Source organism: Oncorhynchus kisutch, linkage group LG17 (assembly GCF_002021735.2).
Source record: "Oncorhynchus kisutch isolate 150728-3 linkage group LG17, Okis_V2, whole genome shotgun sequence".
NCBI lineage: Eukaryota > Metazoa > Chordata > Actinopteri > Salmoniformes > Salmonidae > Oncorhynchus > Oncorhynchus kisutch.
In genome coordinates, this window is record NC_034190.2 from 58,094,682 (window position 1) to 58,109,087 (window position 14,406).

At 46.1% G+C, this 14,406-nt stretch overlaps 1 protein-coding gene across 1 annotated transcript in view; it reads left to right on the forward strand.

Moving 5' to 3' along the window:
* Positions 1-14,406, forward strand: part of lamb2l (laminin, beta 2-like) — a 57,378-nt gene that overhangs the window by 29,623 nt on the left and 13,349 nt on the right. Inside the window, exons 4-21 of the mRNA XM_031794163.1 lie at positions 460-595; positions 782-855; positions 1,058-1,246; positions 1,367-1,430; positions 1,570-1,772; positions 2,097-2,217; positions 2,376-2,564; positions 2,760-2,939; positions 3,042-3,154; positions 3,301-3,380; positions 3,722-3,878; positions 5,968-6,108; positions 6,656-6,817; positions 8,941-9,062; positions 10,994-11,114; positions 11,388-11,580; positions 12,275-12,418; positions 14,166-14,397. Of these exons, the coding sequence (XP_031650023.1) occupies positions 460-595; positions 782-855; positions 1,058-1,246; positions 1,367-1,430; positions 1,570-1,772; positions 2,097-2,217; positions 2,376-2,564; positions 2,760-2,939; positions 3,042-3,154; positions 3,301-3,380; positions 3,722-3,878; positions 5,968-6,108; positions 6,656-6,817; positions 8,941-9,062; positions 10,994-11,114; positions 11,388-11,580; positions 12,275-12,418; positions 14,166-14,397 (2,621 nt within the window). The remainder of the gene's footprint in view (positions 1-459; positions 596-781; positions 856-1,057; positions 1,247-1,366; positions 1,431-1,569; positions 1,773-2,096; positions 2,218-2,375; positions 2,565-2,759; positions 2,940-3,041; positions 3,155-3,300; positions 3,381-3,721; positions 3,879-5,967; positions 6,109-6,655; positions 6,818-8,940; positions 9,063-10,993; positions 11,115-11,387; positions 11,581-12,274; positions 12,419-14,165; positions 14,398-14,406) is intronic.

Consider the following 14,406-nt stretch of genomic DNA (forward strand, 5'->3'; position numbering starts at 1 on the left):
TTATGCTTTCCTCTTGATTTCTCCCCGCAATCCTTTCACATAAGTGTTGTTAGAGGCGTAATCTCCTTTAACAACAACCTAGTTAAGAGACCCGGCTCTGGCTGTTTTCCATGCCCCCCTCACGTCCTTTCTGCCCGGCCACTATCCACCCAATCCGCTCCACAGTAATTAAGACTATGATCCAGGGGACCATGTTACCACTGCCTGGCTCCGGTCCCGCTAGCTGCCATTGTGACTTGCAAATGGGTGGCCGACCTACATTTCGAGTTTCCATAGGCAACCAGGGTTTTCCTGTTGGTGGTGTCAAACTCCTAGATACACATGTCAACCGAATGTCGTAATTTAAGGAACATGTCTATTTAAGTCAGTGTTACTGTATCACACACAAGTAAACAAATCCCAATTGGGGTCATCTGGTGTAAACATACTGTTACACCTTCTGATTATGTCTCCCTGTAGGAATTGGACAAGTGTTTTGCGTGTAACTCTCAGCGGCCTTATGACCCGTACTACCACAAAAACAGTCACCGCGTGGAGAACGTCATCCAACTCAAGGACAGCAACGAAGACCTCACATGGTGGCAGTCCGTCAACGGTGTGTGTGTGTGTGTGTGTGTGTGTGTGTGTGTGTGTGTGTGTGAGAGAGAGAGAGAGAGAGAGAGAGCGAGAGAGAGAGAGAGAGAGAGAGAGAAAGAGAGAGAGTGTGTGTGTGTGTGTGTGTGTGTGTGTGTCTCAGCTGTAATAATCTCTCATTATGTTTTGTGTGATTTATTCCCTACAGGAGAGGAGGGTGTCAGTATCAGACTCAATCTGGAGGCAGAATTCCACTTCACTCACCTCATCATGAAGTTTAAGGTGAGAGTATGTGTGTGTGTGCTGCTGTCTGATGCCAGCTCAGGAATTTGATGAGTAATATCCAAGAGACAGGAATCCAAACTATCTCCAAACATATTACTACCAATAGAACAGTCTTGTAATAACTGTCACATAAATCATTCTGAATAAGTGCCAGCCGTTCCTGAATTCTGTTCCGGCTGTTCCACCTCTTTTTCCGAAGACATTCCGTCCGGCAGCCATGCTGATCGAGCGTTCGGCTGATTTTGGTCGCTCCTGGAGACCGTACCGTTATTTTGCCTACAACTGCACCAAGACGTTCCCACGCGTGCCCAGCCACGCCCTCCACTACATCAATGATGTGATCTGTGAGGAGAGATACTCTGACATCGAGCCCTCCACGGTAGGAGAGGTGAGGCCATGAAGCGAGTTAGGGACAATGATGGAGTTTCCTTCTGTAGATGAAGAAATGTGCATTTGCTGATTATCTGAGCTGTGAGATGACTTTCGTTTACTCTCTTTTCTCTTGCAGGTCATTTATAAAGTCCTCGACCCTGCCATACATGTGAAAGACCCATACAGTCTGGAGATTCAAGGTGAGGCAAATACTTGGGAAATTAGATCAATTAAGAGGACAATCTGAGGACTACTGGAAGTAACCTAAAAACTCAATTTTTTTGGACTCCATTAATTGACATAATCAAAGATTTGTGTGAACATCCCTTTTTTCGGTAGAGCTGTTGCGGATCACCAACCTGCGGATCAACTTCACCAAGCTGCACACCCTGGGAGATAACCTGCTGGACCGGCGCTCTGAAGTTCTGCAGAAGTACTACTACTCCCTGTATGAGCTGGTGGTGAGGGGCAGCTGCTTCTGCTACGGACACGCCTCAGAGTGTGCCCCCGTGCCAGGGGTTGATGCCAGGGACAGTGGCATGGTGGGTAGGACTGAGGCATAGAAAATATCCAGTCTCCAACTCTTTTTACACCTCGGTTTGGTTCAGCTAGCCTAGCGGTTAATAGCTTTGGGCCAGTAACTCAAATGTCGCTGGTAAAATCTGCCGATGTGCCCCTGATCCAGGTACTTAACCCTAATTGCTCCTGTAAATCTGTCTGGATAAGAGCGTCTGCTAAATGACAAAAATGAAAATGTCATATGTTGTCTCTGTGTGGGAACCCTTGGTCATTGCATATGCCGATGACTGTGGTAAATGTCCAAGAGACAATGGCAGCTGTCATGTTTTCTTTTTGTGATTGGTCAGATCCATGGGCGATGTGTGTGTAAACACAACACTGAGGGGTTAAACTGTGAACGCTGCAGAGACTTCCACAACGACCTGGCCTGGAGCCCAGCCGAGGCCAACGACCCTCACACATGTAGAGGTGAGACTAAACTTTACTCACTTGGAGTGGGAGGAATCTGTCGATGTTGTCCAACCCTACAGTAGACGTAGAAGTAACACTACAGGATACACACAGCCGCAGAAACAACATGCTGCACCATTTCTGATGTTTGTGATTTTTTTTGCTTCTTTACTTAGAATGTAACTGTAACGGCCACTCCAACCACTGTCACTTTGACATGGCGGTTTACTTGGCCACGGGCAATGCCGGCGGTGGCGTCTGTGACCACTGTCTCCACAACACCATGGGACGCAACTGTGAGATGTGTAAACCATTTTACTACAAAGACCCCAGCAGGGACATCAGAGACCCAGCCGCTTGTACTGGTGAGCAAACCTGGAGTAGAATACTTCAATCTAATGTTCTGCTGTCTGCATACCACATACCATGTGTTTATGGTAATACAGTGTAGATGGGCGACTCACTTTTGACCCATCGTGGTCTCTCTGCACACCACTCTCATTGTGTGACTGTTTCTCTGTCTCTCTCTATCGTCCTATTCACACTCTCCCTCTCCCCAGCGTGTGACTGTGATCCTGTGGGCTCCATGGAGGGAGGTGTGTGTGACAGCCACACCGACCTGGACATGGGCATGATCGCCGGGCAGTGCCGCTGTAAGCTCAACGTTAAGGCCACCCGCTGTGACTACTGCAAGGAGGGTTACTATGGCCTGGCCCACAACGACCCACAGGGCTGCCAACGTGAGTGTGTATACCTTAACCTGTGTATGCATCTGTGTGTGTGTGTGTGTGTTGCCGCAGACAGTGTAAACCATATTTGTGTCTACTGTTTGTTTCTCTCAGCGTGTAACTGTGACCCTCGTGGGACCGTAATGCTGGGAGCACCATGTGACCAGATCAGTGGGGACTGCTCCTGTAAGAGATACGTCACAGGCCGCTACTGCAACCAGTGTCTGGTAAGACTGGCCCTGTGCTGTTTATAGACCCATCGTCTACCATCTCACACGCCGTGCCTATTCTGATGCCTCGTCTTCCATCTTGTAAGGATTGCGTTTCGGTTCTGAGGATGCGGTCGCCATGTTGTGTGTGTCCTCTCCTTTAGCCGGAGTACTGGGGTCTTGGTAATGACCTAGCAGGCTGCCGAGCCTGTCACTGTGACTTTGGTGGAGCCTACAGCAACAGGTACGTCTGACGTTTCAGGAGAATTGCTTATCTCTCTCTCTCTCGCTCTCGCTCTCTCTCTCTCTGTCTCGCTCTCTCTCTCTCTCTCTCTCTCTCTCTCTCTCTCTCTCTCTCTCTCACTGTGTGTGTGTGTGTGTGTGTGTGTGTATGTCTGTGTGTGTGTGTGTGTGTGATTAATGACACTGAGCGGGACTTAGCACTTAGTGTGGTACAAGTCTTCATTATTAGGTGTTAAATGGAATAATCGTACGTGCCTATCTTTCTTACCTTTTCTTGACTGGTGAGTTGTGAATGAAACAGGCTATGATGTCTGTGTGTACTGTATGTCTGTCTGTACACAGGTGTATGGTTGAAAATGGCCAGTGTGACTGTAGGAGGCACCTGATTGGTCGTCAGTGCTCTGACGTGCAGCCTGGGTACTTCTGTGCCCCGCTGGACTACTACAAATACGAGGCAGAGGACGCCGTTGGCCACTCCCCTAGTGACCACAACCTCCCGGTGAGCACACACAGTGCAAACAGAACAACTGTACGATAGGGCACTATTGATAAATGTAAATTGAGTATAGTCTAGTGTGAATTTAGTCCTTAAAAGCATACCAGTGTTTGCTGTTCACAGCACTCGCCTGCTTCACTGCTAAATGTCCAAACCTTGAATATTATGTCCTTGCCTTGGAATATGTTAAGTCTTTATTTGTAGGACTGTTAGGAAGTGAAAGGTCTTTCTGTGGATTTGGTACTTTCTCTTGAGCTTTAAATAGTGTGTGTAAGCACCTTTCACTGATATACTCTCCGACCTTGTGATTCTATATCAGTGCGATGTGGTTTTCAGACTCAACTTTTCCATGTTTGGTCTTGGGCACAAGTTGTTAACATAAGGAGATTTCACTGTATTATTTCATATTCAAGGTCGTTCGTAGTGGATTAGAAACTGTATGTCTGTGTCGGTTCTGCTAAGTCTCTGTGTGGAACACTATCTGATGTCTGTATCTGTATCTGGGTCCTGTTGTGATGTTTGACTGCGTTTAGCTGTGCCTGGCAGGTACAGGCAGAGCCAGAGAGATGGGTATCAGACCAGGAGAATGTGTCTCTGTGTGGGCAGACCCACGGCTCAGGAGTAGTGTGTGTGTGTGTGTGTGTGTGTGTGTGTGTGTGTGTGTGTGTGTGTGTGTGTGTGTGTGCGTGCGTGCGTGCGTGTGTGTGTGTGGACTATGGAAGGTACTGATAGTCTGGCTCCCACAGGTAAGGGGGTTTACACTCCTCTCTGTACTCCAACCCATGTGAGAGTAAGATTGCTCAATCAGATTACCTGCTGTGTGTATAAGCCCCCTCCCTACTCACCCAGACAGTTGCTGGAACAGAACAGAACACATCAGACAGACAGACAGACAGACAGACAGACAGACAACGGCTGCAGGCAGCAGGCCTCTGTTATATTATCTCATATCATACCTCCTGTCTCCTCACTTCCCCCAGGACAAGCCTCAACATCCCCGACAAAAGATAAATTTAAATAAGGAATGTGAAAGTATGAGATATACTATGTAGGAATCTGTTTGTAGAGTACAATAGAGTGCAGGACCAGGGGATTGTGGGTCATGCAGTAGCTGGAATCAGGGGTTAGTGTGTTGTCACTTTTGAAAACTTGATTTATTATAATCAGGGATCAGGGGTCAGGGGTGGTCATGTGATAATAAACATTATTCTCTCTTGCACCACATCCCCTCTCTCTCTAGCTAACATGATACTGATTATATGTTCTGATTTCCTGGTGACTCTTTTTATTGACACGTCATCCGTTCATGCTTAGCATCAGCTCTAAGCCTGCTTCCTCTCTAGGTTTCTTCCTAGATTAGGCAGTTTTTCCTAGCCATTGTGCTTGTGCTTCAGCATCGCTTGCTGTTTAGGCCGGGTTTCTGTAAAGCACTTTGTGACAACTGCTGATGTAAAAAGGGCTTTATAAAATACATTTGATTGATTGATTGATCAGGTTTTCTCAGATTTCGTAGCGTCATTCAAACTGTACTCTTTTGAGGGCGACCTTGCATTAGATGAGGGTGGCAGCATGTTGTGTATATCAGAGGTCAGATCAGCGAGTGTTGGCTGGCGTATGTTTTGTCTGTTAGCTACAGTAGTAGTGTGCAGTGGGCCTGCAGACAGAGCGGAGCGCAGTAGCTCATAGACAGACACTCAGAGCTATGACACTGGCCCAGAGCTGAAGTGACCCGGAAAAAGATCAGACGGTAGAGGAGATGCCAGCCTGTCACAGAGAGTTAGTGCTGCCTGCCACACACATACACACACACAAAGCCACAGCTCTCTGCCTCTTTCTCTCTCTCCCACATACATGCACCCTCTCTCTCTCTCTCTCTCTCTCTCTCTTTCTTTCTTTCTTTCTTTCTTTCTTTCTTTCTTTCTTTCTTTCTTTCTCTCTCTGTTGGAATGAATGTGAAAGTTTCCATTTAATATCCTCATGGTCACTCGTTTCAGCCTAGCCAAGGTACAGCTATTCTGCTCCTAGCAAGGCATGTACGATAAGTCTATAAAGTCGGTAGTCAGTAAATCAGTTGAACTAATCCTCTCCCCAGGGCAAGGCCAGGCCCCAGGCTGAGGTTGACTGTGTGGAGCACCTCAACAACCAGCTGAGGAGACACAGACGCCACAGACGCATCGCCACCACCCAGCAGCAGAGGGCAGCACTGAGACGCATCCGCCAGCTGCAGCAAACGGTAACACTCACTGTCTGTTCCCTTCATATAAATAAATACTACTACTGACCTCTATGGTTCCCTCTGATTTCCTTTTGCCTTGAACCACATCAAAGCGCTTTCATATCGGTTGAATGATTACATTATCACATACAGAGCGATTGGGATGTTTAGGTTTTTCAATGCACTTTAAAGAGCTCTGCTGATATATCTCAGTGAAAGTGGCCCGCGCATGGTAGAGATAGTGGAGAATGTCTCCACACAGACATATTCCATAGACCAGTCAGGTGGTTATGGGGCTGTGGGCGCAGGCAACCAGGGCTTGACAGCAGGAATCTGAGTCCACCCATACGGTCCATACAGGTATGTGTTTGTTTAACCTGCTCCCTCCTCCACCACAGACTAGATTACCTGTCAAGGATGACGAAACAGGGCTGTTTTAGATGCTGTTCATTTGACTCCTCTTGTTGGCATAGTTCAGTATGCAGGCAGGAATGTACACCTGTTGACTGTGAGGGTCCAGTTAATCGGGTTTGTTCACGGGTCATCTTCTATGTGTGTGTTCCAGCCTGATGTAAGGAGTGTTCACAGGGAGAGATCTCAGGGTCACATGGTCACCTGGACTGGGCCTGGTTTTGCCCGTGTCAAGGATGGCGCTGGACTGGTCTTCACAATAGACAACATCCCCCATGCCATGGAGTATGACATCATGATCCGCTATGAGCCAGAGGTACACTCTCAGAGTTCCTCCATGTCTTCCCCACAATTAACCATATACGGTGTATTCAGAAATTATTCAGACCCCTTGAATTTTTTCACATTTTGTTACGTTACAGATTTTGAAATTGATTAAATTAATTGTTTTCCTCATCAATCTACACACAATACCCCATAATGAAAAAGTGAAAAAGGCTTTTAGAAATGCTTGCAAATGTATTACAAATAAAACACAGAAATACCTTACTTACATAAGTATTCAGACCCTTTGCTATGAGACTCGAAATTGAGCTCAGGTGCATCCTGATCATCCTTGAGATGTTTCTACAACTTGATTGGAGTCTACCTGTGGTAAATTCAATTGATTGGACATGATTTGGAAAGGCACACACCTGTCTATATAAGGTCCCACAGTTGACAGTAAATGTCAGAGCAAAAACCAAGCCATGAGGTCGAAGGAATTGTCCGTAGAGCTCCGAGACAGGATTGTGTCGAGACACAGATCTGGGGAAGGGTACAAAAATATTTCTGCAGCATTGAAGGTCCCCAAGAAGACAGTGGCCTACATTATTCTTGGAAGAATAATGGAAGAAGTTTGGAACCACCAAGACTCTTCCTAGAGCTGGTAACCCGGCCAAACTGAGCAATCAGGGGAGAAGGGACTTGGCCAGGGATGTGACCAAGAACCCAATGATCAGTCTGACAGAGCTCTAGAGTTCCTCTGTGGAGATGGGAGAACCTTACAGAAGGACAACCATCGCTGCAGCACTCCACCAATCAGGCTTTTATGGTGGCCAGACCGAAGCCACCTCTCAGTAAAAGGTACATGACAGCCCGCTTGGAGTTTGCCAAAAGGCACCTAAAGGACTCTCAGACCATGGGAAACAATATTCTTTGGTCTGATGAAACCATGATTGAACTCTTTGGCCTGAATGCCAAGCATGACGTCTGGAGGAAACCCGACAACGTCCTTATGGTGAAGCATGGTGGTGGCAGCATCATGTCTGGAGGAAACCCGACAACATCCTTACGGTGAAGCATGGTGGTGGCAGCATCATGTCTGGAGGAAACCCGGCACCATCCTTACGGTGAAGCATGGTGGTGGCAGCATCATGTCTGGAGGAAACCCGGCACCATCCTTACGGTGAAGCATGGTGGTGGCAGCATCATGCTGTGGGGATGTTTTCAGTGGCAGGGACTGGATCGAGGGAAAGATGAACAGAGCCAAGTACAGAGAGATCCTTGATGAAAACCTGCTCCAGGGCGCTCAGGACCTCAGAATGGGGTGAAGGTTCACAGTCCAACAGGACAACGACCCTAAGCAACCCGATCGAACATCTCTGGAGAAACCTAAAACCAGCCGTGCAGCGGTTGACATCCAACCTGACAGAGCTTGACAGAAACATCAGAAACACAGAAACATCCAACCTGACAGAGCTTGAGAGGATTTGCAGAGAAGAATGGGCGAAATTTTCCAAATACAGTTGTGCCAAGCTTGTAGCGTCATACCCAAGAAGTCTCGAGGCTGTAATAGCTGCCAAAGGTGTTTCAACAAAGTACTGAGTAAAGGGTCAATACTTATATAAATGTGATAAACCTGTTTTTGCTTTGTCATTATGGGTTATTGTGTATAGATAGATGTATTTATATATATTTTTTTATCCGTTTTAGAATAAGGCTGTAACGTAACAAAATGTGGAAAAAGTGAAGGGCTCTGTATACTTTCAGAATGGCACCTTAATTCAAGCCCAACATTCAATATTACAGTATGACAAGATTACACTATCTGAAATAAAAATGTCTGAATGTCGTCCCCCTCATTATATTACCCCACAGGGGGTAGTCGGTATTGATCATTGTGATTACATTTGACATTTACATTTGAGTCATTTAGTAGACGCTCTTCTCCAGAGCAACTTAGTGCATTCATCTTAAGATAGCTAGGTGGGACAACCACGTATCACAGTCATAGTAAGTCTAACCGTTCCTCAATAAAGCAGACACCAGCAAAGCCGGTGCTGGTAAGAAAAGACAAGGGTGTCAGTGCAGGTCATTGCAACAGTGTAACAATGGAACAGTGTAAAACAAATGCTGCTTCCTACCTTTTAAAACACTGTCTGTTATGTGTGTGTGTAGTCTACTGAGGACTGGGAGGCCATAGTGAGTGTTACCTCCCTGCTGCTGCCCACCAGCTCCCGCTGTGGCAACCTGCTTCCCACTGAACAGCTCTACACTGTCACCCTGCCGCACAACAGGAGGTACTACTAATACCAACAGCATGTGTGTGTGTACGTGTGTGTACGTGTGTGTGCGTGCATGTGTGCGTGCATGTGTGCGTGCATGAGAGAGAGAGAGAGTTTTAGGGTGAGAGAGAGGGAGTTTTAGTAGAGGTTTTAATTGTTGTGTATGTTTCCCATATATGTGTCATTAACGTGTGCCAACCTGTATGTCAGTGTGTGTGTGGTCTTTTGCTTATTACCCAGGTATAAATCTAACAGTGACTCCTATTATATTATCTAAACCTCTAGCAATGGTTACTATCCGGCTGATCATCTGGTAACTAAGGATTTCACAACATTCCTGAAGGGGTATTTTGGATATTTCACTGTTAGGATACAGAGGAGCCAATATACTGTCTGTGAGAGCACATTCTTCTGTTAAAGTAAATTGATACTGTATTGAGATTGAGTAACCGTGAAAATGCCCAGTCTAGGTGAGAGCAAGTCGCTGTCGGTTCACTGAGTTCCTTTTACATGTATTTAGCTGAGCGCATCCTTGAGATTGCAGATGGTTAAGATAAAAGCTTGCCAGAAGATAACGCATGAATGATTTGTGCAGAGAAAATGTTCCCTGTGTGTATGGCTGTTCACAATGACAGTGAATAGGAGAACATGTACTTGATTACAGGTAATATACAGTACACTGCTATCAGCAATAAAGATGTAGACCTTGTTGTGTTCTGTTCCTCTGAACTTTGCTTTGGGAAATAGTCCTGCCACCACATTCCTCTGTATATGGACGCGCCTGTCCTGCAGCATGCTCTTTGTCCACACTCATTCTCTCACACTCTGTCAACCATCACCATGGAGACCGGCCAGTCCAACTGTTCCTCTCCTTCTCCACCCCATCTAATAAAGACTCTCTGACGGTCTACCTCTCTGTTTTTACCTGCCTAGTATGGTCTCTACCCCAGCTATTCTCTGGTCAACCAACCTATACATATTGAGAAACTTCTCTTAGAATTAACTTCAGTGTAACGAAGAGTTCGTTCCCTCGCCCGGATCTTACTGGCTCACTGGACCGTGGCTCCCCCTGCTGTTCTGCTCTATGATTGGCGCCTCAGGCAGAACCAATTAGCAAAGTGACCCAAAACACAGACAGCGAGTCAGAAGTCAGACAGGATGCGAGGGCAGAGAGGGCAAACGAGGAGGGCACTAGGCATACAGTGACTGGTAGACTGGATCACACAGTCTTTGTTGAGAGTAGAGCGATTAAAGGGGTGGTGGGGTATAAACTCCTCCTCTTTATGAACTCAAAGACCTGTTCTCAATTATTTGTGTGCAATTAGTTTCTGTGGAATGCAGCACATCTAAAAAACACACAATGGATAGGTTTTTTGTTACCCCATCTGTGTCTCCTTCTGTCGTCTGTTTACCAGTGTTGAAGAGCAGGAGGAGAAAGGCCCTCTGACAGAGACTGTTCTGCTGTCTCTTTCAATCAAGGGGTCCCAGACCTCCCTGTTTCATCCTGTCACTGTCCCTACTGTATATTTGTTTGTATAGTGTCTGTGGGTGAGTATGTGTGTTTGTATAGTGTCTGTGGGTGACTGCGTGTTTGTTTCGTGTCTGTGGGTGAGTATGTGTGTTTGTATAGTGTTTGTGGGTGAGTATGTGTGTTTGTATAGTGTCTGTGGGTGAGTATGTGTGTTTGTATAGTGTCTGTGGGTGAATATTTGTGTTTTATAGTGTTTGTGGGCGTGAATGTGTTTTTGTATTATGGACCCCCATTAGCTGCTGCTAAGGTCTGTGCGTCATCTGGTGACAAGGCTAGCTTTGATTTCTTTCACTTTTATATTTCTGGCTGTATTTCTTTTCATCTTTAAAGGGCCATACGGCTGTGTCACAACTCACACGAGAACAATGTCATATCAGAGTGTCTGCTAAGAGAATATTTTTGTGTGACCCAACAGGTATGTCCAGATGCCCAGGCCTTTCTGCTTTGAGCCCAGTAACCGTTATGTCGTGGCCATCAGATTCCAGCGCCACGGAGTGTCCCAGAGACACCTGACCGCTTTCATCCTTGTTGATTCAGTGAGTCAGTCAGACTCTGGCGTGACAGCCTCGCATTAGATGGAGCTCATGTAAAACAGGAAGCAAAATGATCGTTTTATGTGTGTGAGGGAACAATCAGCAGTGATGTGATAATAACTGTTGACCAGATACCGCAACCTAGTGGTCTGAATACAAAAGTGCACTTACATTAAGCGTAAGACCGCAATAGGTTCCAAATTCACTTTACATTTCACCTCCTTTCACCTCTCACTCACCTTCTTTACTACCTTTCATCCCTCCATTCCTCCCCAGCTGGTGCTGATCCCCAAGTACACGGAGCTGCTTGGTTTCCAGGGTAACGACCCTGCGGCGGAGGAGCGCCGTGATGAGATGGTGCGCTACATGTGTCTGGACTCCTTCATGGCCATGCCCATGCCCATGCTGGCAGAGATGTGCACCAAGCTCATCTGCAGCATCTCTGCCATCCTGCATGATGGAGCTCTGCGTGAGTGGACACTCAGCACAGCCACACACTGAACCGGGGGGTCAGGGGTCAAATATCAAAGGAAAGGGAACATTAGGCAACGCCTCCATTAATGCCTTCTTATCGAATACAGGGTATCAAATACTTCTCCGGTCAAACTATTGAATCACTTTACTTACCAATCTACTATTACAAGCTGCACTGTGATCAGTAACACAATGTAACCAGGGTTGCCAACAATTTTTCAGTAAGAATCGCTGTTGGCTCCTTGATTTGTCGCTAGAAGTCGCTAGATTGCGTTTTGCGATGACGTCACAGCATCAATTTGCTGCGGTCCCCGACGTAGCGTTTTCGCCCCCCTCTCCCACCACGCACCCCCTCCCCTTGTGCTTCTCTGCCTGTGTGTGCACCGTTGCTGTGCCTTCTGTTGCAGCTTCTCCCACTCAAAGTCACTAAATTCTATCAAAACCATAGACATTTTCGGTGGCAAAACTCCTCAAAAGAAGCCTGAAAAGTAGTGCATTTGTCACTAGCCTCTTTTACCAATAAAAGTCGCTGGAGTGGCCTAAAAATTTACTAAACATAGCGATCAAGTTGCTAAATTGGCAACACTGAATGTAACTCTGTTGTAACACCATTTGATATGCTCTCCGTATGCCATCACCCATGGCTTGATTGACTAAACACTTTTCTTCTCCTCTCATGTTCCCTACAGAATGTCAGTGCGACCCCCAGGGGTCTCTCAGTGCTGAGTGTGACAGGGTCGGAGGTCAGTGTCGCTGTAAACCCAACGTGATTGGACAACGGTGTGACCAATGTGCACCTGGCACCTACGGCTTTGGACCATATGGCTGTACTGGTGAGTGAGCACTGGCATCTTTCAGTAATGAATCATATATTTTTTTAATATATACATTGGGGCAAAAAAGTATTTAGTCAGCCACCAATTGTGCAAGTTCTCCCACTTAAAAAGGTGAGAGAAGCCTGTAATTTTCATCATATGTACACTTCAACTATGACAGACAAAATGAGAAAAAAAATCCAGAAAATCACATTGTAGGATTTTTTATGAATTTATTTGCAAATGATGGTGGAAAATAAGTATTTCTCCCTCGGTTACTCAGTTTGTCAAGGTGGCCAGCTCTAGGAAGATTCTTGGTGGTTCCAAAGTTAAATTTAAGAATGATGGAGGCCACTGTGTTCTTGGGGACCTTCAAAGCTTTTTGGAACCCTTCCCCAGATCTGTGCCTCGACACATCCTATCTCTGAGCTCTACAGACAATTCCTTCGACCTCATGGCCTTGTTTTTGCTCTGACATGCACTGTCAACTGTGGGACCTTATATAGACAGGTGTGTGCCTTTCCAAATCATGGCCAATCAATTGAATTTACCACAGGTGGACTCCAATCAAGTTGTAGAAACATCTCAAGGATGATCAATGGAAACAGGACACACCTGAGCTCAATTTCTAGTCTCATAGCAAAGGATCTGAATACTTATGTAAATAAGATATTTCTGTTTTTATTTGTAATATATTTGCAAACATTTCTAAAAACCTGTTTTCTCTTTGTCATTATGGGGTATTGTGTGTAGATTGAGATTTAATCAATTTTAGAATAATGCTGTAAGGTAACAAAATGTGTAAAAAGTCAAGGGGTCTGAATACTTTCCTGAAAGAACTGTATGTGTGTGTATATATATATATATATATAGTCAGACGTCTTTGTCTTGTCTCGTCCCATGTGTATATCTTTTTCTTCGCGTTCTTTTTAATATTTAGTATTTTAGTATTTCTATTTACCTCCGAACTGGAATACCTCAACTGAAGCTAGCTAGCTAACTAGCTACAAGCTATCAGCCAGCTAACCACTGCTAGCGGTCATCAGCTAACCTTTAGGTCGGATAGCTCTCGCCAGCTCGTACAACGCGTTTCAAAGCAGAGCATACTTGACCTATTTTTCTCTCCATATCCCCGAATTCCAAACTCTGAACCTTTTCATCTGGATCATCACAGCTAGTTAACCGCAACCCGGGTTGACTACTCCTGGCTAACATTTCCGTCAACAGCATTCCACAGGGATGCTGGCCCATGTTAACTCCAATGCTTCCACAACTGTGGGCGGTGGACCATTCTTGATACACACAGGAAACGTTTGAGCGTGAAAAACCCAGTAGCGTTGCTGTTCTTGACACAAACCGGTGCGCCTGGCACCTACTACCATACCCCGTTCAATGGCACTTTCATCTTTTGTCATTCAACCTCTGAATGGCACACATACACAATCCATGTCTCAATTGCCTCAAGGCTTAAAAATCATTGTTTAACCTGTCTTCTCCTCTTCATCTACACTGATTGAAGTGGATTTAACAAGTGACATAAGGGATCATATCTTTCACCTGAATTCAGCTGGTCAGTCTATGTCATGGAAAGTACATGTTTGGGACACTCAGTTTATATACTATATATGGCAGGTGCTACATCTTGTGTGTGTCAAACACTGGATAACCTCACACATCATCCAAAATACTATTTCCCCTTCTCTCTTTCTCCCTCTCCCTCTGTTTCTCCCTCCTCTTCCCTCTCTTTCTCCCCCTCCCTTCACAGCCTGTGACTGCCATTCCCAGGGCTCTCTGGGGCACCAGTGTGACCCGGTGACGGGGCAGTGCCCGTGCAGACAGGGGGCCAGTGGGCGCCAGTGTTCAGACTGCCAGCCTGGCCAGTGGGGCTTCCCCAGCTGCAGGCCATGCCAGTGTAACGGTCACACTGATGACTGCAACCCACAGACAGGGGAGTGCCAGACCTGCAGAGACTACACTGATGGACAGTACTGTGAAAGGTGGGCAGC